The sequence below is a fragment of the Colletotrichum paranaense genome (genome assembly GCF_030867605.1).
Source record: "Colletotrichum paranaense strain IMI 384185 chromosome Unknown Scaffold_2.1, whole genome shotgun sequence".
Lineage (NCBI taxonomy): Eukaryota > Fungi > Ascomycota > Sordariomycetes > Glomerellales > Glomerellaceae > Colletotrichum > Colletotrichum paranaense.
Genome location: NW_026848960.1, coordinates 1,910,349 through 1,938,185, shown reverse-complemented (window position 1 = coordinate 1,938,185; position 27,837 = coordinate 1,910,349). Strand labels below are relative to the sequence as shown.

The following is a 27,837-nucleotide window of genomic DNA, read 5'->3' as shown; positions in this document are numbered from 1 at the left end:
CCGTTTGTTGTCGTCCAGCCACACCCGCCATAGAAACTCTCTACTCGCAAGGTCACACACACACACACACACACACACAGCCTCTCGGCATCACAATTCCTGAAGCAAGGCCCTTCTCTCACACACCTACAGGGCTGGGAAGCGTCAGAGACCGCCCCTCTCTCCACAGTCAAAAGTCCCAAACGCGAGAGAAGCGAAAGAAAGAAGAGAACATGGGATGGCCCGGACAACGCGCTGATCCGGGCGTAGACTGAACAGACATGGGCAATTCGCAGCAATTCAACGAGCAAATCAGTGGACGAGAGCGAGAGGCGCTGACTAGTCGCCCACTTTCTCCTCTCTGCATGTGCTAAAGCTTGGCTTCTCATTACTTTCCCAGCCTAAACTAATCTCCTTGTTGGTCCTCGGGCTCGTTTATCTGCAGGGCCGCTGGGGTCCATTCCCATGCTGCAGGGCTCCATCTCTTGGGCCTTCCTCTTACGAACAGACGACATGCGCCCGAGAGGCACCGTCTTTCAATAATATTTGCTGGTCATGTAAGCTGATGTTGTTTACAGTGACAGGTCCGAGTCTGCTTTCAACGTCACCACTCAGAAAGACATCTCCCGGAAGAGACAGTCCCCTTCGAAACCGTGTGAGACATACTTGTTCAAGCTTTCCTAGGACAATGCGCCCCGACTAGCCAACAGGAGACTCTGAGACACGGGGAACGGGCGAAGTGGATTGATTGACAGAACGAACCACGGCCAATTCTGAACTTTCGCATTCTTCTCCCCTTCCACCACTGAACGTATCCGATGTTTTCACCTCAGCATGGTGTCATCTCTACGCTACTTTTCCAGGGTCCGCCTGGTACATCTGCCTTTGTTGCGAGCCAAAACCGCCTCAGCGCTCGGGCAAACCGCTGTCTCTGTAACTCTCTTCCCCAAAGAAGACACTCGGGAACCCAGAGACGGTTGTTTTGAGACGATTTTGCCTTTGGTCAGTACCCAAGTTGGTTCTTTGTTCCACGCACTTCCAACCACGTGAACCCGACAACCTCCCGATCTGGCTGGCCTAGATGGCGACTGGTCCAACCGCCAATTGGAATTTTGGGCTTAGGTTTCTTGCGGCTGATTTTCTAGGCTGTGTTGGTGGAGATGACGAAGCCTTGTCGATGCTCAAAATGGTTTCTCAGCGCTGGTCTTCCACAAGCCACCGTACCTTAGCGGTTGTTCTGCGCCGAAAGTTCGTGCTACCATACGAGATCCAGGAACACAAATCACCCCGTTCGTTTGCCTCTCTTCTGCCCCCATCGACTAGTGTCGTTAGTAGCGCCCTACCAGCTGCAAGGCACGAGACTACGGCGGCTGCGGGCGGTGCATCGCATATCACGGCATGGCATGGAAAACGCGGGTGTCCCGCGTGCCGTGGAGCCGCTGGGTCCGTTGAACACGAAAGGAAATCCTCTCGCAAGTGGTACTCCGCCAGAAGTCAATCACTTTTGATACCCCATTACTGCCGTCCCCGTGACTGGCTCTTCACGACGGGGTTCAAAAAATTGCACTTGCCAGCGGCCCAGCACATCGTATTTCGGCCGGGTGAATGGGTCCTGTCCAGCACAAGTGCTTGATTGTGATAGACTCGCATCCCCCTGCTGGGCCCCCACATGCAAATTATTACCTCACTCACCAAACGGCCCCCATCTTATTTGACTCTTGGCGGGGGGAGGAATATTTCACTCACTAACCAGGGGGGCGGGGGTACGGGAAGCAATCGACCGGTAGACACGGCCCCGCCCGGCACCTTGGTTCCGTGCCGTGATCGGCTCCGACGGCCGACCTTCCCGACCAACACTCACCGTTTGTAGCATCGCCACTACATTCTTGCCTGGACTATCCGGAATCTTCAACCGAGCCTTTTGCGTTCCAATGCAGGCTACGTGGCGTCGACCCCGGATTTGGTGGCCGGGCAGATGGCCCAGGGTACTCCAGAATGCCGTGGGCCGGCAATCGAAGCCTCACCGTTGGCTAAGCCTAGCTGTCATCTTGATCTGTGTTTCTATTTTAAGCACCCTCTCACCACCGGTGTTGCATTCTCGAGTTCATTGAAGCTCTTCAGAGGCTTCACTATCATAAGATATGCAAGTCTCGGGGCTCCAGGCCAGTGCCGTATCCACAAACTCGACATTCTTGCCATTTCGCCGGCAACATCAACACCAACCACCACGATTGTGCGGCACTTCCAAAGCCTGAGAGATCAACAGCCGCCATCCAGATCAACGAAGAAACATGTGAAAGGAGTCTGGCCCCATCCATCATGCGGGGTCGGATTGGACGGGATCGTTCCCGTACTCACAGGGGCTGCGCCACGCTCTGAATGCCCTCGATTGCTATTTCATACGCTTTCAGGTTGATTGTAATTTGCTTCCAAGAACTGGGACACTTTTTGATTACGTGGCTTATCGTGACGAAGACAGGTTGAGTCTCCAGCTATAATGACTATTTCCTACTTGTGGCTGGGAGATACTTGCAGTGTATATACGTAGTATGCCAGTCGGCTATATCGGAAGATGGAAGGATGTAGGTGACGATCCCGTTGCCGTTTCCCGAGCCGTTCCCATCGATCAAACAGAGACACTGACGTAGGATTCCATCATAGATTTATCAGACAGCAGGTGGCATACATCAGAGACGAGGGCTAGAGAGTTGACGCAAAACATTGTTGTCTTTTCGCTCTCGAGAATCATCTTCGTACTTGAAGAATTCAATCACTTATCAAGGCACTCTAGCAAGGACCGAACGACTTTTTGTGATAAGTAGTAAGATCCACAACAGTGTGATAGTTTACATATCTCCTGTATAGCCCGTAGTCTATTTCAAGGGGAATCTCCAGCCTACCTGTTCGACGGTGTGTAGTCCTCTGACTCCTTTCCATATTTCGACCTTGTCATTCTGAGATCTACGCAGACAAACCATCTGTTTCCTGTGTGGCATCATACCTTTGAGCTATGTATGACTTTTCAAATCGTTATTCAAGGGTGACGAAGGCGCCGATCGCGTCCTCTCAAAAGGTAGACATGGTGGAGTTTGCGAGGAGGCGACAGCACAGTGAGACTTCGCCTCTGATGGATCATGTGTTCCACGAAAGATCCATTTGCGGTTCCAATGTAGGTCCGTCGGTAAACGATTTCGCGCCATCGAAGTCGCCTTTTCATTGAGATACGTTGTGAAGCAGCAATGTAGCGACCACCGATAGAGGCCGACAGCCTCCTGCGTCAGTAACGTTGACAATGATATTCCTTTTACGACCGGCATCAAGCTGAAACAAAAAAAGTCCTTGAATAGTTGACACGAGGTGTTCTGATTTAGTTCACATCGTCTTGTGGTCTCAGAAGGCGGCAGATCGAAGAGACGGTGTCCTGGTAAGTAGTTTCTCGTCTCCCCCCTTTGGAGAAGGGAGTGCGACGATAGAGGTTTTCAACGCTTACTACATTCCCCTGGAGTTTCCGAGCTAGATCTGGATGAACTCTTTGAAAGAGTTCACATAGTGTGTGAGACTTTAGATCTGACCTGCCTCCAATACACATGGGCATTTGGGTCTGGTGAATCAGGTTACTACTTGGGAACGACACTGGGAGAGCATCAAGGAATGGTAACGATACCCAGTAGAATTAGCAACTTGACTAATTGTATTTTTGCCTGAACATCAACAATAAATGCTGCGTCAGTCAATTGAGGATACATGAAGTACATGTTCTCTTCGAGATTCCTAACACCGTCAACGGCTTGATGTTGTACTTGCTGATTAAAGGTCGTGGAAAGTCGTGTTCTCATTGAATCCAGGTACTTGTTTCGTATTCTTTCTACGTTGTAAGCTGAGCCTGGATTTACGACCCTTCTACCACCGTTTCTATGAGTTGAGTCCTAACCCAGTTATCCTGGCTGTGACATGAAAGATGCCAAGAACAGCATGAGTCAGGATGAATTATCAATGAGTTTGCGAGATTTGACTTAATGAATAAGGTAGGAAACGTATCATCTCACTGATGATATACAGCCATGCTTAGAAGTTGAAGGGAAATCACATATGTAGTCAAGCCTACCTTACATAGGTACTTAGTCAAGACCATAACTTGATCATACCCTCACACTGAATTCAGCGTCAACTAAGCGCTGAAAGTCCATTGAAAGTAAGTAGAGAAACTATAGAAGCTGCTCAGCTTATGCAATTCATTCAAGGTAAGGCTCGAGCTTCTGAAAAGCAGTGTTGACACCGCTACTTCGTCAGGGCAAAAGCAACGACCAAATGCAAGGGAGCAAATCAGAGACAAAGTAAACCCTGCCGCCATGCCCCCAACGGGCACCAACACACCGCCCCGCTGACTCATGGGGCGCCCAACGTTGACTCTTCAGCGGCATATGCCACCCCCAATTCTGCCGGCAGGAGCTTCCCCCCCCACCACCATTGGATACCTTACCCTGCCGCGCAGTTACCACCTCACCTCAGTGTAGGTACTGCGTACAGCGAGTGTCACTGCGTCCCCCAACTCCCGCCGTACCTGTCTGTGTCCGGTCCAGTCCCGTCAACCCCCTTCCTCCACCTCTCCCGCCTCTGAGGCTTGTGACTGTCCAGACCGCCCGTCCTAACCCGCTCTCATCCAGTCTGCCCCTCCTCTGCCCCCTTTCCGACCACCGCCGCCGTGCCCGTAGACCTACTGAAACCTTCGAGGCTAGCGAGCGCAGTTCTTGCTTCTCCCTTGGAGCCTTCCTTGACCGATACTCCATCTAATGTTGCCCCGCCTCCAACCATTTACCCAGGCCTTCTCACGACAACCTCCACTGACAAGATTCATACTCAAAAGTCAACTGTTTCGTTTCGCAAGCACAATGGCGCCAGGTAAGCTTCACCACTATCCTTCCATACATCGTCACTTCCTCACCCAAACCTCTGAATCACGGCCCAATTCACCTCTGCCCCTCCCACTTCTCTCCCTCTCGCAAGCCGGTGCAAGACACATCCTCTCCCCAGAAGGACGAGGAAAGAGAAGAAGGCATAAACTTCATACAAGACTAACTCATCCAAAAATGACAGTCCTCCCCTCCGACCGCAGACCAATCGTCATCTCCGGCCCCTCGGGCGTCGGCAAGGGCACCCTCTACAAGCTCCTCTTCGAGCGCCACCCAGACTCCTTCGCCCTCTCCGTCTCCCACACCACCCGCGGCCCGCGACCCGGCGAGGCGGACGGCGTCGACTACCACTTTGTCACAAAGGACGCGTTTGACGACCTCGTCAGCAAGGACGGCTTCGTCGAGCACGCGACCTTTGGCAGCAACTCGTACGGCACCTCAAAGGCCACCATTGAGGAGCAGTCCGCCAAGGGCAAGCTTGTCGTTCTTGACATCGAGATGGAGGTACGTTTTTTGCTTTATACACACCTCTTTCCCCTCCAACCAGGAATTTCCAATACTGACCGTGGAGTTTGAACATCTAGGGAGTCAAGCAAATCAAGACGTCAAACTTCCCCGCCCGCTACGTCTTCATCGCGCCCCCCTCAGAAGAAGAGCTCGAGAAGCGCCTCCGCGGCCGCGGCACCGAGAAAGAAGAGAGCATCCAGAAGCGTCTCGCGCAAGCCAAGCTCGAGCTGGCCTACTCCAAAACACCCGGCGTTCACGATCTGGTTATTGTCAACGACGACCTCGAGAAGGCCTACAAGACTCTCGAGGACTTTGTCTACAACCCTTCTCAGTAGAGAGACGATGACAACGAGGGCGGATAAGAGAGATAGAGAGCGAGAGGGAGGTTCGGATTGGATGGCATGGTGACGGGGCGTTGGAAACTGAATATCCTTTAAGAGTTCACAAATGGTCTGTGGATCTTCTTCATAGCACGGGCGGTCATTGTGAGCATATATACACACATGAGAGCGTATAAAAGCAATCCATAGAGCCACATCTACACGTGGCAGAAACCTCTGGCTATTTATTGCCGTACTCAGGACAGAGGAATACACATCACAAAAAACATCCAAGCCCGCAAGTCATAAGCCATGTCGGTTGTATTCCACGAGGTATCGAAACGAACTCTCTATCAGAGTACGAATGGATTAAAGTGTAAGAAGAAAATGGGGGTACAAGTGAAGCCGAGCTTGAAATGCTGCTTTAAAAAAAGCCGAAATAAGAAAACAGTAGAAGTGCGTCCAGCTGATGAGGCGGAAAGGGGGAATATTGGACTATTTTCGCCAGCACGAGTACTTAAACAACGACCATGAAGTCTAGAGAAGGGGGTATGGGCCTATATCCGTGCGCCACGCAAGCATGTTCGAGCCTCCCATGCGAAATCACTTCCGCCAAGTTTTACCATGGACGTAGCGGTTGCTACCTCCCCTCTGCATTACTGGTCGATGCAGCATCCGCATGCTGTCGAGGCCGTACCGTGCCTGTTCTTTTTGTTGGTCTGCGCATAACACCATGAGATTGAAAGTCGTCAGAAGCCCAGCTGCCCAAGAATATCATGGCCGTCAGGCGCCTCGAGTAGGTGGGGGTGGGATATCCGTAAACTAGTATCCGTTCATGGTCATTCGTTGAGAGTTTCGGCTGAGCTCACGGTCAGCAGCAGGGCTGATGGGTCTGCTACCGCCACCGTGCGCGCTGCTCTCCTTGAGCGCAAGCAATTGCTTGGCACGGAAAGTCTCGTAGTGAATCTGCGAGGTGGTCTCGATGAGATCCTGGAGATGGGTGCGGAGAAGGAAGTTTCTCAGGTAGACGAATTCGCAGTGGTTCTCGTCCTCAACGTTGATGACACCCCACCGGTTCTGGCGACCGCGAACCTGCTTGCCGTTGACAATGATGGACTTTTCGGAGCCGACGACGGCGAAGGGAACAAGATCCTGTGGGGTCTATTAGCAATTGGAATGTGCGCGAGCCAAATGGCATGACTGACCTTGATCTGGGTGTTCAAGCTGCGCTCCTCGTCGTCAAACTCGTCGTTGTCGTACGGGTACATCTTGAGGTTGTGGAAAGCGAACTCCTCCTTGATACGCTCCTTGAACTCCTGGCGCTCCTCGAGAGTCAGGGTATCGGACTTGGCGATAACGGGGACGACGTTGACGACATCGGACAGCTTCTTCAGGACGACAATGTCGATGGGCTTCAGGGAATGGCCCGAGGGTTGGATGAAGAAGAGGCAGGCGTGGATGCGGGTGTCTTGAATGTAACGCTCTCGCTGAGCGGTGAGCTCCTTTCGCAAGTAAGCGGAGTGTTGGTCCTTGATGTACTTGACGATGGGATCCCAGCAGCGGTCGTTGTTGACCAGGTCGCCGTATCCGGGGGTGTCGACGATGTTGAGGCGCAGACGGACGCCATTCTCCTCGATCATGTGGGAGACGGCCTGGATCTCGGTGGTAGAGCGGACGGGCTCATCGGGCATCAAACGACCCTTGGAGTCGATGAGGTGGGAGGCGAAGATGGTGTTGATCAGGGTGGACTTGCCCAGACCAGTCTGGCCTATATCATGGAAACACGAGATGCAATTAGTCGATTGCCGACGCGACATAGGGGGACAATCCAGCTTGCTAGGCCAGTGATTGTGATCTGGGGTTGCGGGGAATAACTTACCGACACAGATGACGTTGAACTGGAAGCCTCTCTTCAGGAGCTTCTTCTCAATCTGGGACGTGATGCTGTCGAAACCGACATGGGTCTGGGGGAAGATGGTTTGAGGCTGCGCCATTGTGATAGCTTTTCCGCAAGGGAGCGAGAGTGAACGGTGCGCGTGAGTGTGTGCTTTTAAGGAGTGAAGTTGAGATACGTTTCTGTGTTCCAAGAAGGGTATCTAGTACTCGAACTCGAATTGCGGCCTCGTCAAGGGGGAGGAGAGACGGAGTTGGAGAAGACGATGGGCAGGGAGAGAGGAAAAAGAGGATCACGAGGTTGGCGGATGTTTCTGAAGGACAGAAGCCGGTGAATGAGAATGAGCCCAGGTGGGAAAGTCAACCAAATGATTTGGCCCAACCAAGGGTAATTTCCTCTCTTGCTGGCACTTGCTTGCTACCCGTCCCCGTCCACCCCCCAGTGCCCCCCGTGTCCTGTCTGCCAGGCACTGGCTGTCGCCGTTGGCTGCAGCTAATAGGTTGCTCCTTCCACTCCAGCAAACAAATAATTTCCCTGCAGGGAGGTAGGTGCAGGGGGTGTGGGAGGGAAAGGGGAAAAGGGGTCTCCATCACCTTGATTGGCTGATGGCGGTCTGTGCACCTTCAAAGCTGTGATTGGCTGGCAGATCTCAATTGACAGCTCCCCGGTCGCAAGCCGTTTTTTTTTTTCCGGCTCGGAATGGAACAAGCTTGAGCCTCGCGATGTGCACGACAGTGGTGTAGCAGCAGCTTCAACGTGGATACACATTTTCACGACAGAACATCTACGCAGCCACGAACCCTCGATACCCGGCAGCAAAACAAATCTCGGCCCGAATCAATATCGTCGTCTACAAAGAACCCCGGTTCTACTTTTGGCAGTCCCTGACTTCCCGACAACCCCTCCATTAGAGCTCGAAACGATCGATCACCATCCCAAAAAATGGCAGCCATCGCCATGGGCGCGCAGCCTTTGCGCATGACCTCCCTCTTCCCCCGCATCTCCGCGCCAGTCTTCGCTCAGTCACCAAGAATTCTCTCCCTCTACACACGCCAAGTCACCAACTCGTTTCTCCCGGCGCTCTCCTTCGCGCTCCCGGCTTTCAACCTCAACATCCCCGCCTGGCTCGGCGGCATCTGGGAGTCCATCCTGCGAGCGGTACCCAAGAAGAAGACCTCTCACTCGAAGAAGAGACACAGGCAGATGGCAGGCAAGGCGTTGCAGGATGTCAAGTCTCTGTGCAAGTGCCCAGGCTGCGGCCAGATCAAGAGGCAGCACGTGGTATGCCCACACTGCCTGAGCAGTACGTCTCCCTTGCAAGAACCGTTCTCCGTACACGTCAAACTAACAACCATTGTGCAGAGATCAAGGATATGTGGAAAGAGGAGAACCCCTCAGGAAAGTTCGTTTAAATCGCCCAATGGCTGTGTAACATTTCGAGACGTGTATATTCAAGTGTACAATTGGTTAGCATACTTTGGCGTTTGGGACAATCCATCACCTTCTTCCGACGTGCCCAGCTGTCATCAGACCGGTGTTTACTAGTCATGAAATAGAGTGAAATGCCGCTGAAGCTTTGAAGCAAGGCTCGCCTCTACATCCGCCCCGAGTGGCTTGAAATTATGGGCTGATCATCAAGTGGCGAATAAAGGTCCTCGAACTTCGTCTGGAGGTTGCGGATGTGTTCATCAGCGCACCATTACAATGAATTTCAATGTGGCAAGCTCAGGGTTATCTACATGCCGCCGGGAACGTGGGCAAAAAGCAGGCGTTTGAAGGAGCCTATCACTAGGTACACGGCAAACATCACTTGATCGATATCTCATGATGGACTCGGGTACAAACAGTCGGAACTCCGACAATTGTGGAAAATATTGGCAAAACAACATCCCTATGAACGTACATCTCGTCTGTAGACCAAGGTCGATGTAGAAGAATGTCTCGAGCGGGCACGGCTTTTGAATACCAAAAGCAGAACTCGGTTACAACACGGAAAGACTGGATCCACGCGGTTTCGATGGCCGGGCCCGCTGAGATGGGGCCATCGACATCAACCTCGGTGATAGACACAGGTTACGCTGAGTTCCATTGTCTGCTGCACTCATTTGATGATGCTACTTGATCTCCCAAAGTTTGGCGCCTACAGAGGATTACTTCCTAAGCGAACTTTTATATCTGTTCCGCCACGACTCTGATGTATTGACTTTAGTCTTGCCGCCAGGTCTTTTCTTCTTTCTAGCCTCCCCTCCTTAACAATCCAGCTCCAAGAACCAACCATCGGGTACTGGTTGGCTAATAGGATCAACAAAGACATGTTCAACGGAAGTAGGGGTTGTAACCTTAGACAAAGATGGAGTCCCAGTTTTATGACACTGGGGCAAGTCCTCCATTGTTCTGTGTGAATAACATGTGGTATTTGGAACAATAAGAACCAAAGCAAAGCGACATTGAAGCCGTGTAATCTGATAAATCATGATCAACTACGGCGAGCAAAGATATGGTCATAGATATTTTTTGAGAAGTCAATCTGCAGACAAGAGTGCGAACTGTCTGTGCATCGGGATACCAAACTACATAATACAATGACTGACTCTTCTAAAGTCAACCACAACTTGCAAGTAGACACAAACACGCCTATCTGATGCAACCAACAGAGGTCGCATAGACGTGGATAGAACGGCAAAGACACCTAGTAAGTACGACTTTGGGACTGAATCAAGTTGCCGAAATGACATCACCTCAGCCGCCTCGAGACGACTCCAAGACCACCGGTCGGGCAGGCATTCCTATCCCAACGGAGCTTGTCCTGCAGATCGTGAAAGCCATTGGCCCACGACCGAAGCCAAAGCCAGCAAAACATCTAAGACTTCACGGTGCTCTCGAAGCCGAGGCCGACTCCGACTCCGATGACCTGAAGATAGTGGATGACTATTTTTACGAAAACCCTAATAAGCCAACGCTATCGAACGTTCTTGAAGGCATTACCGACCTCAAAAATTTGGCCATCACATGTAGGGCACTGTATCAAACGTTGAGGTGTGTGCTTTACCAGCGAAGTGGACAAGAGGATGACTGGTATGCTCTTCGATGGGCCAGCTTCAACGGCAACCTCCTTGCGTTGAAAGCGGCCGTCGAGGCCGGCGCATCAGTCAACTACGCCTTTGAGAAGACCGGAACCCCAATAGACATGATGAACTATGGACGCGTAGAAAGCACTTTTGGAAGCAACTTCCCCATACTGCAAAGGTCAAAGACGTACAACTTCGGCACACCCTTGCTCGCGGCGGCGTATGGCGACGTCACCGGGCGACATCAAGCAATCAAGTGGTTGCTCTCTCACGGCGCCGACCCAAACACCACAGACACCAACGGGATCACGCCAGTGCATGTCGTATGTAGATGGGGCGTACGAGCGAGCGTGACCGTCGAGCTCCTTCTCAAGAAAGGCGCAGACGCCAATGCCTTCGGCCCTCGGGGATGGACGCCCCTCCACATGGCGTGCTACGCGCGGAGATGGCATCCTGATCCAGAGGACCCTCGACGACTGTCTCAGCAGAAGCAGGACCAAGCCATGATACCTACTGCAAAGGAGCTGATCAAAGCAGGGGCTGACTTGCGGGCCAGAACGACCTTGGGCGGAGCGAAGGAGTCTGGCGAGCCCTACATCGGTGGCTTGACGCCGTATGAGTTGGCTCTTTACTGTCAGAACGTTACAATGGTTGAGTTCTTCCGTGAGCAGGAAGCGATTTCTTCGACGAGGTGAGTTGAGCTCATGGAGTAACCCGGTAAGTTTGAGAGCTGGAAATTGTAGCTTTGAGAAGCGACTGCTAGAAACCCTTGTGATTTGTACAAAGAAATCAAGGGCGTTTTGACTTATACAAAAGGCCATCGAAGGCTGAGGTAGAAACAGGAGCCATGTAAGCGGGCAGCATTGTTTCTTGAAGGCAAGTTGATATCTCTGCGAGTAGTACTGTCATTATAGAATTAAATGGAAGGAAACTACTCTTCATAAGTGTTCCCCGAGATACATGTTTAGAAGATGAAAAAAGAATGAGGTTGAATAAAGTCGGGGTGCTGAGGTAAACTGAGCAAGGGTACTTGCTGGTGCCCCTCCATTGCCCCTCCTGCCGTGCCCCAGCTGCTCTTTGCAGGGGTCTTTTCTCGCAAGTGTGTGATGTCAGCCCCCACCTTCCCGACCACATCGCGTCCATCACCTTCCTACTCACAACCGCATCAACTACAGCGGTACGAGCTTCGCATGGGCTGGGAATCATGGTACGACCTCAATTGTCTGTTCGTGTACGAAAAGGAAGCTAATTCTGCCAGTCGAAACAATATTTGACCACACACACTGTGGATAATGGTGAGCTACCTATCAGCTAGAGCTTGAGAACCTCCGAACCATCGTCTCTAGAGCTTCATCTTGCTAACATGCAGCAACGTTAGCCCACATAACCGATATCTTCAGTTTGGCCACTACCTCAAGGGCCGTCTTATCTGCAAGCGGCTCATCGACTCTCCACATCCACGACACAGCCGACCCCACGATCCCCATCACGCAATCCATCAGCGGTGCACACAAGCTGGGCTGCCACCACATCTGCACCTCCCGCAATGGTCTGGTCGCCGCGAGTGCAGGCTTCGCCGGCGAGGTGAAGATCTGGGTCATCAACAAGGACACGAGCGAGTGGAAGCTCCACTCAGAGATCACGAACAAGGCGGCCAAGGCCGGCGAGGTCTGGGCCATTGCGCTTAGCGAGGATGGAAAATTCCTGGCGGGTACGACATACGACGGCCGGGTGAATGTGTGGGACGTTGGAGAAGAGGGCACGCCCAAGATTAGAGAGTACGAGACGGGAAGCCCTGGCCAGGGAAGCTTTGGTATGTCAGTCGACTTGAGCCGTGATGGGCGATACACTGCCAGTGGCCACCAGAACGGAGCTGTCTACGTCTTCAACAATGACAACGGAAAGTTGTTGTTCTCACTACCAGGTAATACCCCCACCGAACGTTTTACTCGTAATGATTGTTTGCTAAAGAAATATCCCCAGGCCTGGTCAAATCTGTCCGCTCTGTCTCATTCTCCCCTGGAAACACCAGACTCGCTGCTGCTGGCGACTCATCCGTTATTGCTCTCTACGACATCAAGAATGGCGAGCAAGTCAGCAACATGACTGGCCACTCCTCATGGATCACATCTGTTGACTGGAACGACACGGGTGAATACTTGCTTAGCGGAGCGATGGACGGAAAGGTCAAGGTCTGGTCAGTGGAGCGTAGCGCCTGTGTCGCGACGCATAGCGAGACAGACAAGGCTTTGTGGGCTGTCAAGTGGCTCCCGAAGACTGGAAAGAACGAGTCTTTCTGTACGGCGGGCGCCAACAGGAGCATTTCATTCTATAGGGAAGCTACTGGTGCATAAAGGAGTAGGGGAACCAAAAAGTCAAGGAAGAGTCGGCGTGCATCCAAAGAACCCTGGAATATGAAACTTCCTGTGGCATATCCGAAGACAGACGATAGAGACATGTCGAAATGAACAACGAACAATCACGACGATGATGAGGACAGTGTCAGTAATGGTGCGTACCGCTCATTAGGCACAGTGAATCACGTGGTTTGGCTCCTACCTCGCGTTGCCCCGCCAAATTAAAGCCCCTGCCACCTTCCTACCTCTTTCGTCATTCATTACATCCCAGCGCTGGTTCACAGATGGCATTGCGACAACACCCATTGGTGACATTATCTGAAGCATTCACCTTCGATCAGTGATATTTCAGATTCATCAGATTGACGTTATCAATACCTCCATTTTCCGTAAATCGGTCACTCAAACTTGACGTTCTCACACCCACCCATTTAGACCCCTGCCAGCCCACGTACTTGCGACGATTCACACAATGCCAACCACCAGGAGATCAACAGGAGGAGGCCGCGCCAGACCTGGCCCAGCGCGAGGCCAATCGACCATCAGCTTCTCCAACAGAGTATCGAAGCCGGTGCCCAAGGACACCAAGAAAACAGTGGCTCTTTCCTCTGCCATTGACCGATCCGATATCGCCAAGCCAAGCAATAAGCAGCACAAGGATGTCGACGAGATCCAGATCGAAGAACCCTTGACGCCCGAGGTTGAGAAGGTTGAAGCCAAGGAAGAAGTCCCCGAAAAATCAGAGGCCGAAGTGAGGGCCGAGAAGATCAGCGACGCCCAGATCAACAAGTACTGGAAGTCGATCGAGGCTCAGCGCATTGCGCCTAGGGTGCACCAAGGTGATGTCAGTCTGGCTGAGAGGGTTTTGCGATACTTTGACGTTAGCTCTCAATATGGTGTAAGTTATCCTGACCACGATTGCTTTCTGGCTGGAGATACTGATATGACTTGCAGCCCTGCATCGGCCTCCAGCGCATGAAGCGGTGGCAGCGCGCGGAGAGGCTAGGTCTCAACCCGCCAATCGAGGTCCTTGCGGTACTTCTGAAGCAAGAGAAAAAGGGCCACGCTTCGGACCGGGCTCACTTAGACGAGCTTATGAACTCGACAGCGGTTGGAGCCTCGTAATTGTGGAGGATTTCAGCAAGCATCTACAAAGGTCAAAAAGGTCAAAAGAGTTCACCCCCCCGGTGCTGAATTGGGGGCTACATCTCTTGGTGCTCATGCTGGGATTCGAACTCGGTACTCGTATGCGCTGAGCCTGTCGTCGCGTAGGCTGGTTGGCGATTTGATTGTTGACCATTAACCATTCCACCACCCACGCCACAGTTTGACCTGACCCCCGACCTAAGGGGCGCCTGCTGTGCTGGTGACAGGAATGGGATTGAGGGGGTATATGAAGGCTCTGATTGTGGCGGAATGGCATCGGATGAAAGTTTGGTTGTGTATTCGTGGACCTTTGGGGGGTGACCAAGGGGGGAAGGCACGGATGGCTGACCGGGTGACCGTCGAGGTGCCTCCTTCCCGCGAAAACCATGTGTGAATAAGCAGACGGAGTTTGGAGTTGCTAGCGGTTCGATGGCTTTAACGGATCGGTTTTTTGAGGAGTGGAACACGAGGCATATGCGACACGAGGGTTTTGCTGTAATTTATCACACGAAATGTTCTATGCTGGACAGCAGCGAACATGAATTATACCCCTTATCAGAGGTGCTGAAGGTCTCTCGTCTCCCCATCTTGGCCATATCTTGATCAAGCTGCTCTCTACCTCAGTACCAAATACTCCGCGTTCTGTGATGTCCTATCGTCTCCGTGCCAGCGGCCTCCAGCTCCTTCATGGTATCATACAAAAAGAAATCGATCAAAATGGCATTGACGCTCGTCCCAGGGTGGTCCCTCTGGATCTCCCGTTTGACGAGCTCAACGCACCAAATACTGCACGCTGTTCTCATAGTTAGCAAGACACTTGGAGAAGTGACATAGTAGTTGCAAAGGCTCACCTCTCAATTGCAACTCCAACCTCGACCCGCTCTCAATAACCCGCTTATCAGTGATAGCCGTCGCCAGCGAAGGGCTATAATACAAACAACCCATGGTGCTGAGGATCTGCGGGACCCGGTAGTCGGCGAACATGGTGATCTTGTCGATATCCTTAAAGGCACCAATGCCCTCACCGTCAAAGCATGCCCAAATGTCGGCCACGAGGATCTGCGCTCTCTTGAGGATTCTCACCGGCTTCCGACGGCCGTCGAACTTGTGCTCATCGCGGAAACAGTCAAAATCGCGGGCGAGCAAGTTCACAAGCCGTGCGGCCGACCCGTTGGCGGCCTCGACCAGTTTCGTCACGCTGCAACTGTACCTCTCATACAAGACAGTGCCGGCTTCCCGCAAGCATGCCAAGCGTTCCTCAAGAAGGGGCATCTCCTCCTCCGTCTTGGAGCGGAAGACGTGTCTGAGAACCTCCAAGTTGCATTCGTCCTCGCTCTGCCAAAAATCGGAGCTGGTGATGGGGATGCCTTCCTCGAGGGCGCGCTGCAGCGAGGCGACCATGCTCCAGTAGCCCGTCCAGGTCTTGCCGCGATACTCGACGGCGTACCTCTCGTCCTCGGGCTTCTCTGACCAGAAGCAGAAGTTGAGCAGGTCCATGGTGAAGATGAAGGCGGCGGTGCTCTCGTCTTTAGTCTTTGGGTGCAGCTCGTGCTCTGCCCAGGTGGAGGTTGAGTACTTCTTCTGTTCCATCTGGGCGTAGATGGTGGCGGCGGCCCTCTTTGTGGCCCTCATGTCGATGGCGACGTCGATGGAGTTGTCGTAGACGAACTCGGCGCCGTCGAGGACGCCCGTCTCGGGCTCATCGTCGATGTTGAGCTTCCCCTGGAACCGCTGGCGGAGGAGGGCCAGGAGTTCGAGGTCGGGCTCGTCGTCGGACATGATTCGGTTAGTGTGTAGTGCCCCGCGGTGAGATGCTTGCAGGCGGTATTATCTGCTTGGAGAGAGCCGCAGGAATACGACCCTAGAACTGGGCTTGACTGCACCTTTCAGATGCTTCTAGCCGGCGGCAATGCAGTAGGATCTTTCACAGAGCTTGGGCGACGATGAGGGCAAGAATCGCAGGACTAAGGCTTTGAACTAGGCGGTAAAGAAGAGACCCATATCGCACCGACCCGGTTGTTTTTTGTTGGATCAAAAGGCGGGATCACAAGCGGCGATAATCCCAGAGGACCCCTCCGAGTGAGTGACCTACGATCTCGTCACTTCAAGGATACCTGTGAACCCCGTTTCTGAGGTGAGCTTCCAACCGGCTGCTTTCCACGTGAAAGGGGATGAGAAGCGGCCCTACCACGGATACGCAGTAGAGAGGACTCGAGGAACCGGTGGAGGCCCAACGAACCTTCGCTGGGCAAGCGAGGTCGGCCTGTGTTTGGTGAGGTACCTACATAGGTACGGTGTAAGCAGTTAAGGTACCTTACCTACTTTCCAAGGTTCCAGAGGTAATGGAAAGGTGAGGTACTTTAGGTAAGGTACCGGACTATGAGCAGGCGTCGAGTGTTTCACGGTGACTGTAGGGTGCATTAGACCGCTGAGGTTACAGCGTGCTCCAGCAAGCTTCCACTGGCAAGCGAGAGAAACCCGCCTTTATCTGCCAATCAGGACTCGAGCGCGGAAGTTCCCCAGGAACCAACAGCTCCAATCCCTGCTGGGATCTCGTCACCGGCTGCCGGTATTGGCTGGAACCTTGTGCTAGGCGATCGCTCCTTCCGCTGACCTCAGGGAAAACCTCAACCTTGGAACCTTCCTCTTCGCAGCCTCGCTCCCGTGCTGAAACCACCCGCCGCCGTCGTTCCATCCCACCTGGCGCGGCTTATTTCCACCCTCAACTTCCTCTTCCCAAACCACGCGATCGCACCCATCTTTTCCCTTTCCAACCCATTGACACGTCGACGCACGTAGAACGGACATCTCAACAACACTGCGATCGAACGAAAGCCCCAATGGATTCCACCGCGGAAGCAGGAGCTGCACCTGCAGCAACCGCGGCAGAGGCGACAGTGCCCGCCGCCGCGACGGCGCCTACACCAGCATCAGCACCACAACAACAGCAGCAGCAACCAGCACAAACGGAAGCCATCCCCGTCGCTCAACCACCCGCGCAAACGACGCAGCAGCAACAGCAACAAAAGCCGCCGCCGCCGCAGCAGCAGCAGCAGCGACCTCCCGCCGTGCAGACGCGTGATCGATTCTTCCAGCAATCGCTCGGCGGCTCATTGAACGCCAATGTGAAGAAGGTACGTCGCAACCCTCGTCAGAGAGCCCCGGCGCATCAGACCACGCGACCTACCTAGCATCGCGACTTTCATCCAACGTCGTCCCCCTTACCTATTCCAAAAGCAGCCAGTTTCCTCCCGATGATGGGTTACAATGCAATTGAGGAGTCAATGGAGCTAACTTACAACACGCAGGCGCGCGTTCTCATGGTTGGAGCTGGCGGTATCGGATGCGAACTACTCAAGAACATCGTGCTTACGGGTTTCGGTGAAATTCACGTCGTCGACCTCGACACCATCGATTTGAGCAACCTCAACCGACAATTTCTCTTCCGACACGAGCACATCAAGAAGTCCAAGGCATTGGTATGGTACCAGAAGCAGTGATATAGGTGTGGAGAGTATTGCAATACTGACTTACAAAAAGGTGGCCAAGGATGCTGCGCAGCCCTTCAATCCCAAGGTCAAGATCGTCGCGCATCATTCCAACATCAAGGACGCCCAATTTAACGTCAAGTGGTTCCGCGACTTCCACATTGTCTTCAATGCGCTGGATAACCTAGAGGCCAGACGGCACGTCAACAGGATGTGCTTGGCTGCGGACGTACCTCTCATCGAGAGCGGCACGACGGGATTCAACGGCAACGTCCAGGTCATCAAGAAGGGTGTTACCGCATGTTACGACTGCACGCCCAAGGAGACGCCCAAGTCTTACCCGGTCTGCACCATTCGAAGCACCCCTAGCCAGCCCATCCACTGCATCGTGTGGGGCAAGAGCTATCTTCTCAACGAGATCTTTGGCGCGAGCGAAGACGAGTCCGCATTCGACAACTCGGCCGATGCCGACAATGCCAAGGAAATTGAAGAGTTGAAGAAGGAGGCTGCGGCCTTGAGAACGATTCGCGAATCATTGGGCACTGATGCCTTCCCGCAGCTGCTCTTTGATAAGGTCTTCAACACCGACATTGTGCGACTCGCGTCCATGGAGGATATGTGGAAGTCCAGACGGAAACCTGAGGCTCTCGACTACAAAACTTTGGCAGAGCAGTCAGCCGCAGCCCTCGCCTCGAAGGAGACTATCTTGCAGGGAGGACAACAAGTATGGACGTTGGAGGAGAACTTTGCAGTCTTCGTCGATAGCCTGGACCGTCTGAGCAAACGGATGCAGGAGCTGAAAAAGGCGCACAAGGAGGACGCATCTGGACCTGAGCCCCTAATCACCTTCGACAAGGACGACGAGGACACGTTGGACTTTGTGACCTCGAGCGCAAATATTCGATCATCCATCTTCGGCATTGAGAGAAAGTCGCGCTTCGATATCAAGCAGATGGCTGGCAACATCATCCCTGCTATTGCGACAACCAATGCCATTGTCGCCGGCCTGTGTGTCTTGCAATCGTTCAAGGTGCTGAGAGGCGATTTCACTCAGACCAAGGAGGTAAGGTCTCAAGTTTTTGGGTCCTGGCGAGGAATCGGTAGTCTAATGTTTTTGTCTAGGTGTTCATCTCTCCTCACAACCCTGCCCGTCTGCTTAACTCGAGCAAGTTCCGCGCCCCTAACCCAGATTGCCCGGTATGCAGCGTATATCAGACGAGCGTCACTGTCGACATGTCCCGAGCGACGCTCAAGGACCTTGTCGAAGACTTTGTGCGCCTGGAGCTTGGCTACGGTGACAAGGAGTTCGCCCTGAATAATGACGTCGGGCCGCTCTACGACCCGGATGAGACGGAGAACCTCTCCAAGAAGCTCAGCGAGCTTGGGATCAAGGAGGACTCTTTCCTCACAATCATTGATGAAGACGATGACGAACCCTTTGTCAACGTCGTCATCAGCATCCAGGAATCGTACGTTATCTGCTCGAGAGCTCGTATTAAACCACAAACTAACAACCACATAGCAAGGAGCCCCTGACTGATAAGCCCATCCAGGGCTTGGTCGCGGACAAGAAGCCCGAGATCCCTCGCAAGCCCAAGAAGGAGGCATCCGCCGAATCCAACGGCACGAGTGAGCCAAATGGCAAGCCCGCTGGTGAGGCATCGGAGGGGACATCTAACCTCAAGCGGCCCCGGCCGGACGACGGAGACGAGCTGATCGAAGCCAAGAAGGCCAAGGTTGTCGCTACCACGAGCGGCAGCGACGACGTGGTCATTGTGGACGACTCTACCGGCGGAGCCATTGTCATTGACGACGACTGATTGTGCTTGGGTCCACTTTCTTCCAAGCCAAGGGTGTCCCTTCTACGTAAAAATGGGAGCTGCACGCCAGCTCAGACAGCACTGAGCCCGCCATCTAAGTTCAGGATGCAGTTATTGGCGTAGGCGTTTTGAGCAAGAAAGACGGCAGCGTCGGCGACCTCGTCAGGCCGCCCCAAGCGACCCAGCGGTATCCTCTTCTCAAGAGGTTCCCTCGACATTGCTGTGATAATTTGTATATTAGCTGTTGGCCTACCTAACCAATGATATTTGGTGTATGGGGTCCTCTGAGGTCGGCCCTGCAAGTGGGAGATGAACGGAGGGTCTCTTACCGGCAAGCATGTTTGTTTCTATGTAGCCAGGAACGATGGCGTTGGTCCTGATGCGCAATGGCCCTAGCTCGACGGACAGGGCGTGGGTGAGGCCTTCAGAAGAGCGGAACGGAGGTGTTAGACTTGCTTCACTAAATCGGGGGGGATGGGCTAGAAAGGATACAGCCACGGCGACCCCGCGATGTATGAGAGACGAAGCAGAGACCAAAAAGAGAAGAACCTACCAATGATACCGGCCTTTGATGCAGCGTAGACACTGGTGCCAGGGCTGCCTTTTTCGGCCAGCAAGCTAGCAACGTTGATAATGCAGGCTTGAGAGAGTGGATCGCGTGGTTAGCGGGGCTGTCGATGCAGTGCGTGCGTGTATGTGATGTGTGTGTTTGCAGCACATTGTTGGCATGAGGCTGGCGCATCTGTGCGGTGCAGGTGGTTGTTGCGATCGGATCGATCGCGCGTGTGGCAACAACGGGTTGTGTGGGAAAAGTGAATATGCATGGTTGTAGCGATGTGCCATGACTTACCATCCCTGTCTGCGCGTCTGCGCTTCATGCGTTGGGCCATGTACCTAGACATGAAGATAGTGCCCATGAGGTTTGTGTCGATGAGCTCTCTTGCGGCCTGTGGGGAGGTGTTTTGCAACAGCTGGAATTGCGCAATACCCGCGGCGTTGACAAGGACGTCTATCTGGCCCGTACGTTTCTTGAAGAAGGGGAACGGGGAAGTCCCTGTTAGTCAATGTGTCTACTTGTTCATGGTGCGATAGCTAGGTAGCCTCGTTTCTCTCAATGTAGTATTTTTGATGTGTTATTGATGTTAGGTGGAGGTGTGGAAGATGGATGGGAGAAAAGACAAACCCAGATATCATCGAGGACAGCCTCATCACGAGCGTCAGCGGAGACGTCCATGACGGCGTAAGAATGGGCTGGTTTAGCCTCTGAGGGCGACGATGAGGCGGAGGCAGAGGCAGAGGAGGTCAGAGGGGCGAGGCGGTGATCCCGGAAGGGCGGGAGCTGAGCGCAGAGGTCGCGTAGCTTGTCTTCCTTGCGGCCGAGGAGGGTCACCAGGGCGCCCTCGGCGGCGAAGCGGGAGGCAATTGCGGCGCCGATGCCTCCGTAGGCGCCGGTGATGAGGCAGTGCCGGGCTCGGAGGGGAAGAAGGGCGCCGGACATCTTGATGGGTTTGATTGTCCTGACGTAAGGCAGCTGTTGTCGAACCCGTGTTTGCTGATGAGAGTAAATTTTTCCGGCGTGACGGGAGTTTGAGTACAATGGTGCTCGTCAACGAGGATCGAGTGCTTCAGCTTATTGGTTGGGTGAGGTGAGGTAGGTGTGTAGAAAGGGAGCTCTGGAGCTTCGAAGCTTTGGACCTGTGGACATAGAATGTCTAGGATACTAGATGCCTGAGTCTACTGTGCAGTAGAATCCTGGTGGGGGTGTCGTTGTATTCTGCATGGCATTCTCCGTGTAACCTTTCTGGAAGAGGCACCCAGTTGCCCGCCCCCGCCCGACTACCTTATCGTACACTGCTCGGCTAGGTAGGTACTCAAAGCAACCTGAGGCACCAGAGGGCACTTACAGTACAGTCTTGGTAGTGATGAGAGGAGAACGACGAGAGTGACGACAAGCAAAGACCAGTGAGGTCAGAGTGTCGTGTTCTCGAAAGGCAGAAAGAAAGGGCCCTCGGACTCGTTCAATGCAAATGCGGAATGGCCTTGGGCATCTGAAATCCCCCCCTCCCTGGCGAAAAACGATACTTAGCGCATACTGTGTAGAGGATTAGACCAAGACAGGATGAGACGAGAGCGAAGGCTGTTGATTCTGGGGAGATGCTTGTTTGAGGAGAGGTTAGCTTGGGCGGCCGTTGGTGTCTGTGTGCGCGTAACAATGGCATTATTCGGGATGGTCCTAGTGGCCCTTTCTTGTCTGACACTTTGGCTGCTGGATGGTATTTCTTGGAAGGAGGGGGGAGAAGAGAAGGGAGAATCTGATCCCGAGGCTTGGTGGTTACTTTGCTCGCTCCCGCCCCATTTGCTCTGTTCGTACATTTCTTCGTCATCTCATATTCAAGCTCTTTGATGGTGAGACAGATGTCCGTCCGTTGACGATGTGCCACCAGTGGACTCCACTCCTTCTGGTGCATGAAGTGAAGAAGAGAAAGACCGAGTCGAGGTCCATGATCTCGTGCCCTTTTGTCTGTGGATTCTTTCGAAGCCTTTGTGAGGTATTGTATGCCGCGTTAGATGCTGGGATATCTTTTGGAGGACGAGTGCAATACTGACATCGTACTAGAGGCACTTACTTGTGCGATCCATGCAAGGTAAGTGCTGGTGGTACAAGGTCGGGGAACGGGGAATCTCGACGTCCACATGGTAAGTAAGGTACATTCCATAAGTACCCGAAGCCTGTGAAAGTGAAAGGCCAAGGTACCTTTACCTACTTGGAAGCTGGGGAGAGCTAAGGCGAGCGCCCCCGCCGTTGTCGATTACAAGGGCGAGCAGTCTTGGGTGCAAGTCCAAGGTGCTACCTACCTAGGGATGGCGGGTGGTCACTGGTGTCTTTTGTCTGTCACTGTACTGTGTACTGCTGTCAGGTACCGATCCATCTGAGATGCTTCCATCTTTCCATGAGGTGTTCGTAACGCCTGACACAACGTAGCGCTACCTTAGCGCGGGACCCTTCCGTGCCAGATTCATTGTCTCTTTTTTCCTTCCTTCTTTCTTCACTCTACCCGTTGTGCCGTTCAAGAGGACCTCTCTGCTCGTTTCTTGTTGGCTCACAAGGTACCAGTCAAGTATTCAAGAATATACTTTAGGTTACGTCGAGTGCCTCATCCGGCGTCCAAGAGTAACCCCTCGAGAGAAAGGTACATCGTCCGAGAAGTACCACAAGGTAAGCCAAGTAAATGTACCTTGCCCAGCACAACACCACTACAGCAGGTTCCAGTTCGAGTTCCAGTTACAGGTTCCCACGCCCGTTTGTGGCGCAAACGCAACATCGCAATCCCACTACCATCCATTTGCTGCACCTGCAAATTTCCCCTGCACTCCCATCGTTTCCCTCCCACAACCTTTGACGCCAAATCTCGATTCCTGCGACATACTCACAATCTTCTAGTCGTTGGCGATCCCTCCTCTCTCCCAGCAAGCGCATCGTTCGCTCCTCGGCCTTCTTGCGAATTAACCGCCCTCAGATGCCCAGTCGCTCGCCAACCCTTCGAGCAATTGCATCCGCATCTGCTTCCCCTCCACCTTAAACGCCTTACACCGAACACTTCCCTCACCCCCTCCGAACCTGCGACTCTACCCGCGAATACGCACCACGCAGACCGAACACAACTCGAAGAGAATCAAATCACACTACGAGAAAACGAATGGCCGTATGCCTCACGGCCACGACCTCAGACACCGCTCGATGACTAGCCATACCAATGGCGCCGCATCTGCGCCGAATCCCCAGCCGGACGCTACCCTTGCGAATCTAAAGCTTGCCGACCCAGCTGCTGTCGCCGAGGCCCCCGCCCCGCCTCTGATCGTAGTCAAGAGCCCCAGCGACGCCCCTGATGCGGGCTTGAGAAGTCTCGATCATTGTACGCTGCTACACTCTCCCGGCACTGCCTTTCGCGCTGTCGCTCTTGTCTTGAGCCTGGCGCATCGACAAGTGCCCCATATACCTTGCCCGTACGCAAGCCTCCAAGCCTTGAGCTGACCATGCCTGTTCACAGACAAGAGAGCGCTGCCGCCATGGCGATATCGACTGCGGCAGTCGCTGCTGCCACTGATCCGATGGGAAACACCTTACCTGGCCTATCTGCAGGAAACGATGCGCACACCGTGGCTCGATAGTTACTTTGCGATCACGGCCAACCTCGGCACTCATACATTCTTCATGATCGGTCTACCCATGCTCTTCTGGTGCGGGTACGCCTCCTTTGGTAAAGGGTAAGCATGATTCGCCGCGCACAGTTTTATAGAAAATATCTAACAAGCTGCTATCTCACAGTGTTATCCACATCCTGGCCGAGGGTGTCTTCTTCACCGGCTTTATCAAGGACTTCTTCTCTCTACCCAGACCGCTGTCCCCGCCACTGCATCGAATCACCATGTCCGGATCTGCTGCGTTGGAATATGGCTTCCCTTCGACCCATAGCGCCAACGCCGTGTCGGTGGCCGTGTACGCAGTATTGCTTCTCAGGAGTCCTGAGAACGCCATGCCAGAGACAACCAAGACCGTCCTCGAGGGCTTGTCGTACTTTTATGCCATTTCTATCATTCTCGGTCGGCTGTACTGTGGTATGCATGGCTTCATCGACGTAATCGTGGGCTCGGTCTTGGGTGCTGCAATCTCTCTTGTCGAGTTCCACTACGGCCCGCCGCTGGACGCCTACATGCATAGCAGCTCATGGTGGGCGCCCGTTATCGCTGCTCTCGTCGTCATTGTTCTCGTGAGGATACACCCCGAGCCGGCGGACGACTGCCCTTGTTTCGACGACAGTGTGGCCTTTGCTGGAGTCGTGATTGGCCTGGAGATCGGAACATGGATGTATGGGCGGACTTCAATCGATTCGTTCGGAGGTTCTGCCCATACTGTTGAGTCCATTGATCTCAATGCATTGGGCTGGCACATTGTACTAGCCCGGGTTGTATTCGGCGTAGTTGTCATCCTGTTGTGGCGAGAGGTCATGAAACCTACCATGCTCAGAGTTCTGCCTCACCTTTTCCGTCTCCTGGAGAAGGTCGAGTGGAATCTTCCCAGACGTTTCTTCACACCAGCGTCCATGTATAAGTCTATTGACCCGGGCTCGAGGATGGATACGCTTATTCCCAACGTCAGGGACTTGCCCCGTGTAGTCCAGTCCATTCGTCACCCGACAACGCGTGGTCGCTCAGTTTCGATCGGACCACAGAGTGCTGCTGATGCGTATGAGACACTTGCATACCGCGAGCGACGACGTCGGGAGAGCATCGGAAGCAATGGCAGCATCAAGAGCAAGGGCAGTATGCACGAGCTTCGAGAGAAGAGCAGCGACTGGGAAGGGAAGGGAGCAACGTCTGGTGTTCAAGGCCACCACGGCAATTCGCTTAACGACTTTGAGCGCATGATGGGTACGGGGAGCGTGCTGGCGAGCCCGAGCGAGGAGAAGGGAGAGGTGGAGCTGAGGGTCGGCCAACAGGATGAGATGAGTGAGAAGGAAATGTTTCTTCGACTCATCCGCCCACGAGTGCGTTACGATGTTGAGGTGGTGACCAAGCTGGTTGTTTATACAGGTAAAGCTCCATCCCTCTTCCGCATGATCCGACCTTGCTCCACATTTGCTGACAGATGCCGACAGGTATTGCTTGGCTGGGCGTCGGCCTCATCCCAATCATGTTCGAGTTGATCGGCCTTGGATCGAACCATCTCCGCACCGCGTAAACCAATCCCAGATTTTGGATGGGATACATTCTTCACGACCGCTAAGAGGGGTACCCTCTATTCACATATATCTCTTCTATAAAGTTCTTAACTTCTCGCATGGCGTATCGGCAACGTTGCACAGGAGACCTGCCGAAGGGAGGATCGAGGGGTTTGGGGAGAGAACGAGACGCATAGAACCTTTTTTTCACGAAGCACGATCATATTGTACATTCTTCTGGCAATTGCATTTAGCCAGTGGCGGGATTTTTTATTTACTTTTATGACGGTATATCAGACACGCCATTTTCCTTCATCACGTAATGAAAAGGGCTATGAATTTATTGGCGACAAAAGGCGGACAGAAGAGTTTATCTGATTCTAGGTGGTACTATTGTGTGATTTGTTTGCCGAGGTAGACATCAGAGGTGAATGAGAGAAGCTTTGTTGGCGCGCTACATCAGTTGAGGACTGTCTACTGTCCATGCCTCTGCTGTGAGACGTACACGTTGTTATGGGCCAGTCACGGCTCTAGTATCACTGAAGATTGTCTAAGATGATGGCACCTCACCTCATCTCAGGCAAGGTGATGGGAAGTTGTGATGCCTTTGGGGGTTGGTAGGCACGGGGTGAGACCCACGACAGCCATGCCGACATACTTGCCTAGGTACGGGTACTTAGTGCATTGTCTTCCTCAGACGTGCTTTGCATACAATATCCCCTCACTTTTCTTGCCGAACCAAATTCAACTCTGTCACTCTCAACATTCGACTGGGTGGGAGACCCTTTGTAGCTGGGGCCGCCATCATCCTTAGTGATATCTGGTCAAATCTATGTTGCTGATGAGAACCTTGATGGCTCATGATGAGCAATTGATGAAGGGGCCAAAAAGGGTCATTCGAAAGTAATGGGGCAGATCCAGCGCCAGCATTCACGAGTGGTGCTTGAAGTCTGGAATCTCAAGGCAAGAGATGACTTCCATTACGAGAAAACAATGTTGACGAATATCACAGGAAATCTAGCCACCATGGATACATCTCGTCGGCGTCTCGTTGTAGCGGAGCAGGTGTACGATCAAAGACCACGTTCGAGGAGGCCCAAATCCACGCCCCCCTCGGAGTCAAGTCAACCCCATCCTCCATGGTTGGGGACGTATGTGGGGGGTTCTGCAACTCTGATCTTCGCGGCTCCAGCTTCCTCGCCCCTCACGCACCGTGGAGAGTGCGGAGTCGACTGATGATGCTGGACTCTACCTTAGGTAGGCGGGCGCTGTCCGATAAGGGGTTCACACAATAATGCTCATAGGAACAGATACGTGGGAACTTGGTCACGATAATCATCCCCGACGAGACTCGATGCCACTGTCAACATGGGCAGACCTTCGACTGAACAAGCTCACTGGGGAGCTTTCGGTAAAAGTCAAGCTATCGCAGGCAGTGATGCGTACGGGAGCCAGCTTTCCTCCTGGCAGCCCCTCTCCCCTACCTCACCTCAGGTTGCTCGCTCCGCCGAGCAGCCAGGCCAGGGTACTCGGTAGATTGGATCATCGGACGATCCGCTGCCGGCCGGCGGATGCTCTCGACCGGTAGGGCTGGATGGGTCACACCACCCCCCGGAGATTTTGGAGCTTCCAAGTGCCATGCGAGATTATCAGATCTTGATGCTTCTCTCCATTGGTCGAAGCTTTCCAGTAGGGGAAACGATTCACAATTCCGTTCCTGGCGCGATGTTCCCTTGACGCCGTCCGCTGTTACGGCCTGCCGGAAGCGACGGCATCTCCAAACACCAAAGACCAGTCAATGGCAGGGACCCACAACCTTCTGTGCGGATTTGTAGCATTTATAACGGTAAATGTCAGGGAGAAGAAGCAATTCACGCCTAGACACAAAAGGGCGACAGCTTTGACTACAAAGCAACCCGGCTCCACAGGATCTGAGACCATTGGATGCTTTAATGAGTTGCGCATTTTTGGATGAAGCCATCGAGATATTGAACCTGACAGTGCATTTATAGCTGATGATTCGCCCAGGTGATGGTATTTCTGAGCCGAGTTGCGCGCATAACTCGCAATCAAATGCGTAGGCTAGATCAATTTCGCTGTGGTTGCAAATTCGACTTGCCCTCACGTGGCGACGTCATTTCCCTGCACTCCGGTGCCGGATTCTGCATTTGCCTCGCGTGCCTAAGGCACAGGGGAAACTCCCCAGTCGGGACTAGCGCAGATCTAATCAGTGTGGACCTTGGAAGCGAGGAACTGGAAGTCAAGGGGAAGAGACGGAACTTGGAAGGCACGAAGGCAAAAGAGGGAAGGGGGTCGCCAACACTGCCCACCTGCCTGCCCCGTCGGATGCTGAGAATTGGAAGGTGAGGTGCCCGCGCACTTTCCGTACCTGAACCACCCGTTCTCTCCCCCACAGCAAGCAGCAAGCGCAAGTAACAGCAACCACAGCCGCAGCCGCATCTGCCCGATGGTACAGCTCTTTCTCGACCCGACACCTCTGGTTTTTGGCTCTTTGCAACGAAAGAAAAAACAGGCAAAAGGAGCAGAGGCCACGACCCTTTTGAGTACCCTCAATACCTTGAAGGTTTTCATCAGCCGACGAATACCTTATTTCTGGCCTTAATGTAA

General features: G+C 53.3%; 11 protein-coding genes across 11 annotated transcripts; 7 read left to right on the top strand and 4 right to left on the bottom strand.

Moving 5' to 3' along the window:
- Positions 1-1,060: 1,060 nt before the first annotated feature.
- Positions 1,061-1,612, top strand: CPAR01_02528 (uncharacterized protein; the record flags this gene model as incomplete). The annotated part of the gene is made up of 1 exon (XM_060486815.1): positions 1,061-1,612. One exon carries the CDS (start codon positions 1,061-1,063, stop codon positions 1,610-1,612), a length of 552 nt encoding a protein of 183 aa, XP_060354143.1.
- A 3,256-nt stretch (positions 1,613-4,868) lies between these two features.
- On the top strand, positions 4,869-5,731 carry CPAR01_02527 (guanylate kinase; the record flags this gene model as incomplete). Its single annotated transcript, XM_060486814.1, has 3 exons — positions 4,869-4,878; positions 5,074-5,393; positions 5,474-5,731. 3 exons carry the CDS (start codon positions 4,869-4,871, stop codon positions 5,729-5,731), a joined length of 588 nt encoding a protein of 195 aa, XP_060354142.1.
- An 807-nt stretch (positions 5,732-6,538) lies between these two features.
- Positions 6,539-7,710, bottom strand: CPAR01_02526 (septin; the record flags this gene model as incomplete). Its single annotated transcript, XM_060486813.1, has 3 exons — positions 6,539-6,868; positions 6,922-7,484; positions 7,596-7,710. 3 exons carry the CDS (start codon positions 7,708-7,710, stop codon positions 6,539-6,541), a joined length of 1,008 nt encoding a protein of 335 aa, XP_060354141.1.
- Positions 7,711-8,552: 842 nt separating this feature from the next.
- On the top strand, positions 8,553-9,022 carry CPAR01_02525 (ribosomal L32p family protein; the record flags this gene model as incomplete). The annotated part of the gene is made up of 2 exons (XM_060486812.1): positions 8,553-8,913; positions 8,973-9,022. The coding sequence occupies 2 exons, from the start codon at positions 8,553-8,555 to the stop codon at positions 9,020-9,022; spliced, it is 411 nt and encodes a 136-aa protein (XP_060354140.1).
- Positions 9,023-10,338: 1,316 nt separating this feature from the next.
- CPAR01_02524 (WD repeat domain-containing protein) lies at positions 10,339-13,032 on the top strand (the record flags this gene model as incomplete). Its single annotated transcript, XM_060486811.1, has 5 exons — positions 10,339-11,369; positions 11,422-11,449; positions 11,704-11,899; positions 12,048-12,602; positions 12,662-13,032. The coding sequence occupies 5 exons, from the start codon at positions 10,339-10,341 to the stop codon at positions 13,030-13,032; spliced, it is 2,181 nt and encodes a 726-aa protein (XP_060354139.1).
- A 475-nt stretch (positions 13,033-13,507) lies between these two features.
- Positions 13,508-14,160, top strand: CPAR01_02523 (DNA polymerase delta; the record flags this gene model as incomplete). Its single annotated transcript, XM_060486810.1, has 2 exons — positions 13,508-13,933; positions 13,990-14,160. The coding sequence occupies 2 exons, from the start codon at positions 13,508-13,510 to the stop codon at positions 14,158-14,160; spliced, it is 597 nt and encodes a 198-aa protein (XP_060354138.1).
- Positions 14,161-14,801: 641 nt separating this feature from the next.
- Positions 14,802-15,960, bottom strand: CPAR01_02522 (uncharacterized protein; the record flags this gene model as incomplete). The annotated part of the gene is made up of 2 exons (XM_060486809.1): positions 14,802-14,974; positions 15,033-15,960. 2 exons carry the CDS (start codon positions 15,958-15,960, stop codon positions 14,802-14,804), a joined length of 1,101 nt encoding a protein of 366 aa, XP_060354137.1.
- A 1,061-nt stretch (positions 15,961-17,021) lies between these two features.
- Positions 17,022-19,489, top strand: CPAR01_02521 (ThiF family protein; the record flags this gene model as incomplete). Its single annotated transcript, XM_060486808.1, has 5 exons — positions 17,022-17,315; positions 17,490-17,660; positions 17,722-18,732; positions 18,792-19,138; positions 19,192-19,489. 5 exons carry the CDS (start codon positions 17,022-17,024, stop codon positions 19,487-19,489), a joined length of 2,121 nt encoding a protein of 706 aa, XP_060354136.1.
- A 71-nt stretch (positions 19,490-19,560) lies between these two features.
- CPAR01_02520 (short-chain dehydrogenase) lies at positions 19,561-20,987 on the bottom strand (the record flags this gene model as incomplete). The annotated part of the gene is made up of 5 exons (XM_060486807.1): positions 19,561-19,709; positions 19,819-19,911; positions 20,043-20,129; positions 20,340-20,517; positions 20,673-20,987. 5 exons carry the CDS (start codon positions 20,985-20,987, stop codon positions 19,561-19,563), a joined length of 822 nt encoding a protein of 273 aa, XP_060354135.1.
- Positions 20,988-23,195: 2,208 nt separating this feature from the next.
- On the top strand, positions 23,196-25,229 carry CPAR01_02519 (PAP2 superfamily protein; the record flags this gene model as incomplete). The annotated part of the gene is made up of 4 exons (XM_060486806.1): positions 23,196-23,403; positions 23,539-23,755; positions 23,817-25,081; positions 25,147-25,229. The coding sequence occupies 4 exons, from the start codon at positions 23,196-23,198 to the stop codon at positions 25,227-25,229; spliced, it is 1,773 nt and encodes a 590-aa protein (XP_060354134.1).
- A 2,203-nt stretch (positions 25,230-27,432) lies between these two features.
- On the bottom strand, positions 27,433-27,801 carry CPAR01_02518 (uncharacterized protein; the record flags this gene model as incomplete). The annotated part of the gene is made up of 1 exon (XM_060486805.1): positions 27,433-27,801. The coding sequence occupies one exon, from the start codon at positions 27,799-27,801 to the stop codon at positions 27,433-27,435; it is 369 nt and encodes a 122-aa protein (XP_060354133.1).
- Between the last annotated feature and the right edge of the window lie 36 nt (positions 27,802-27,837).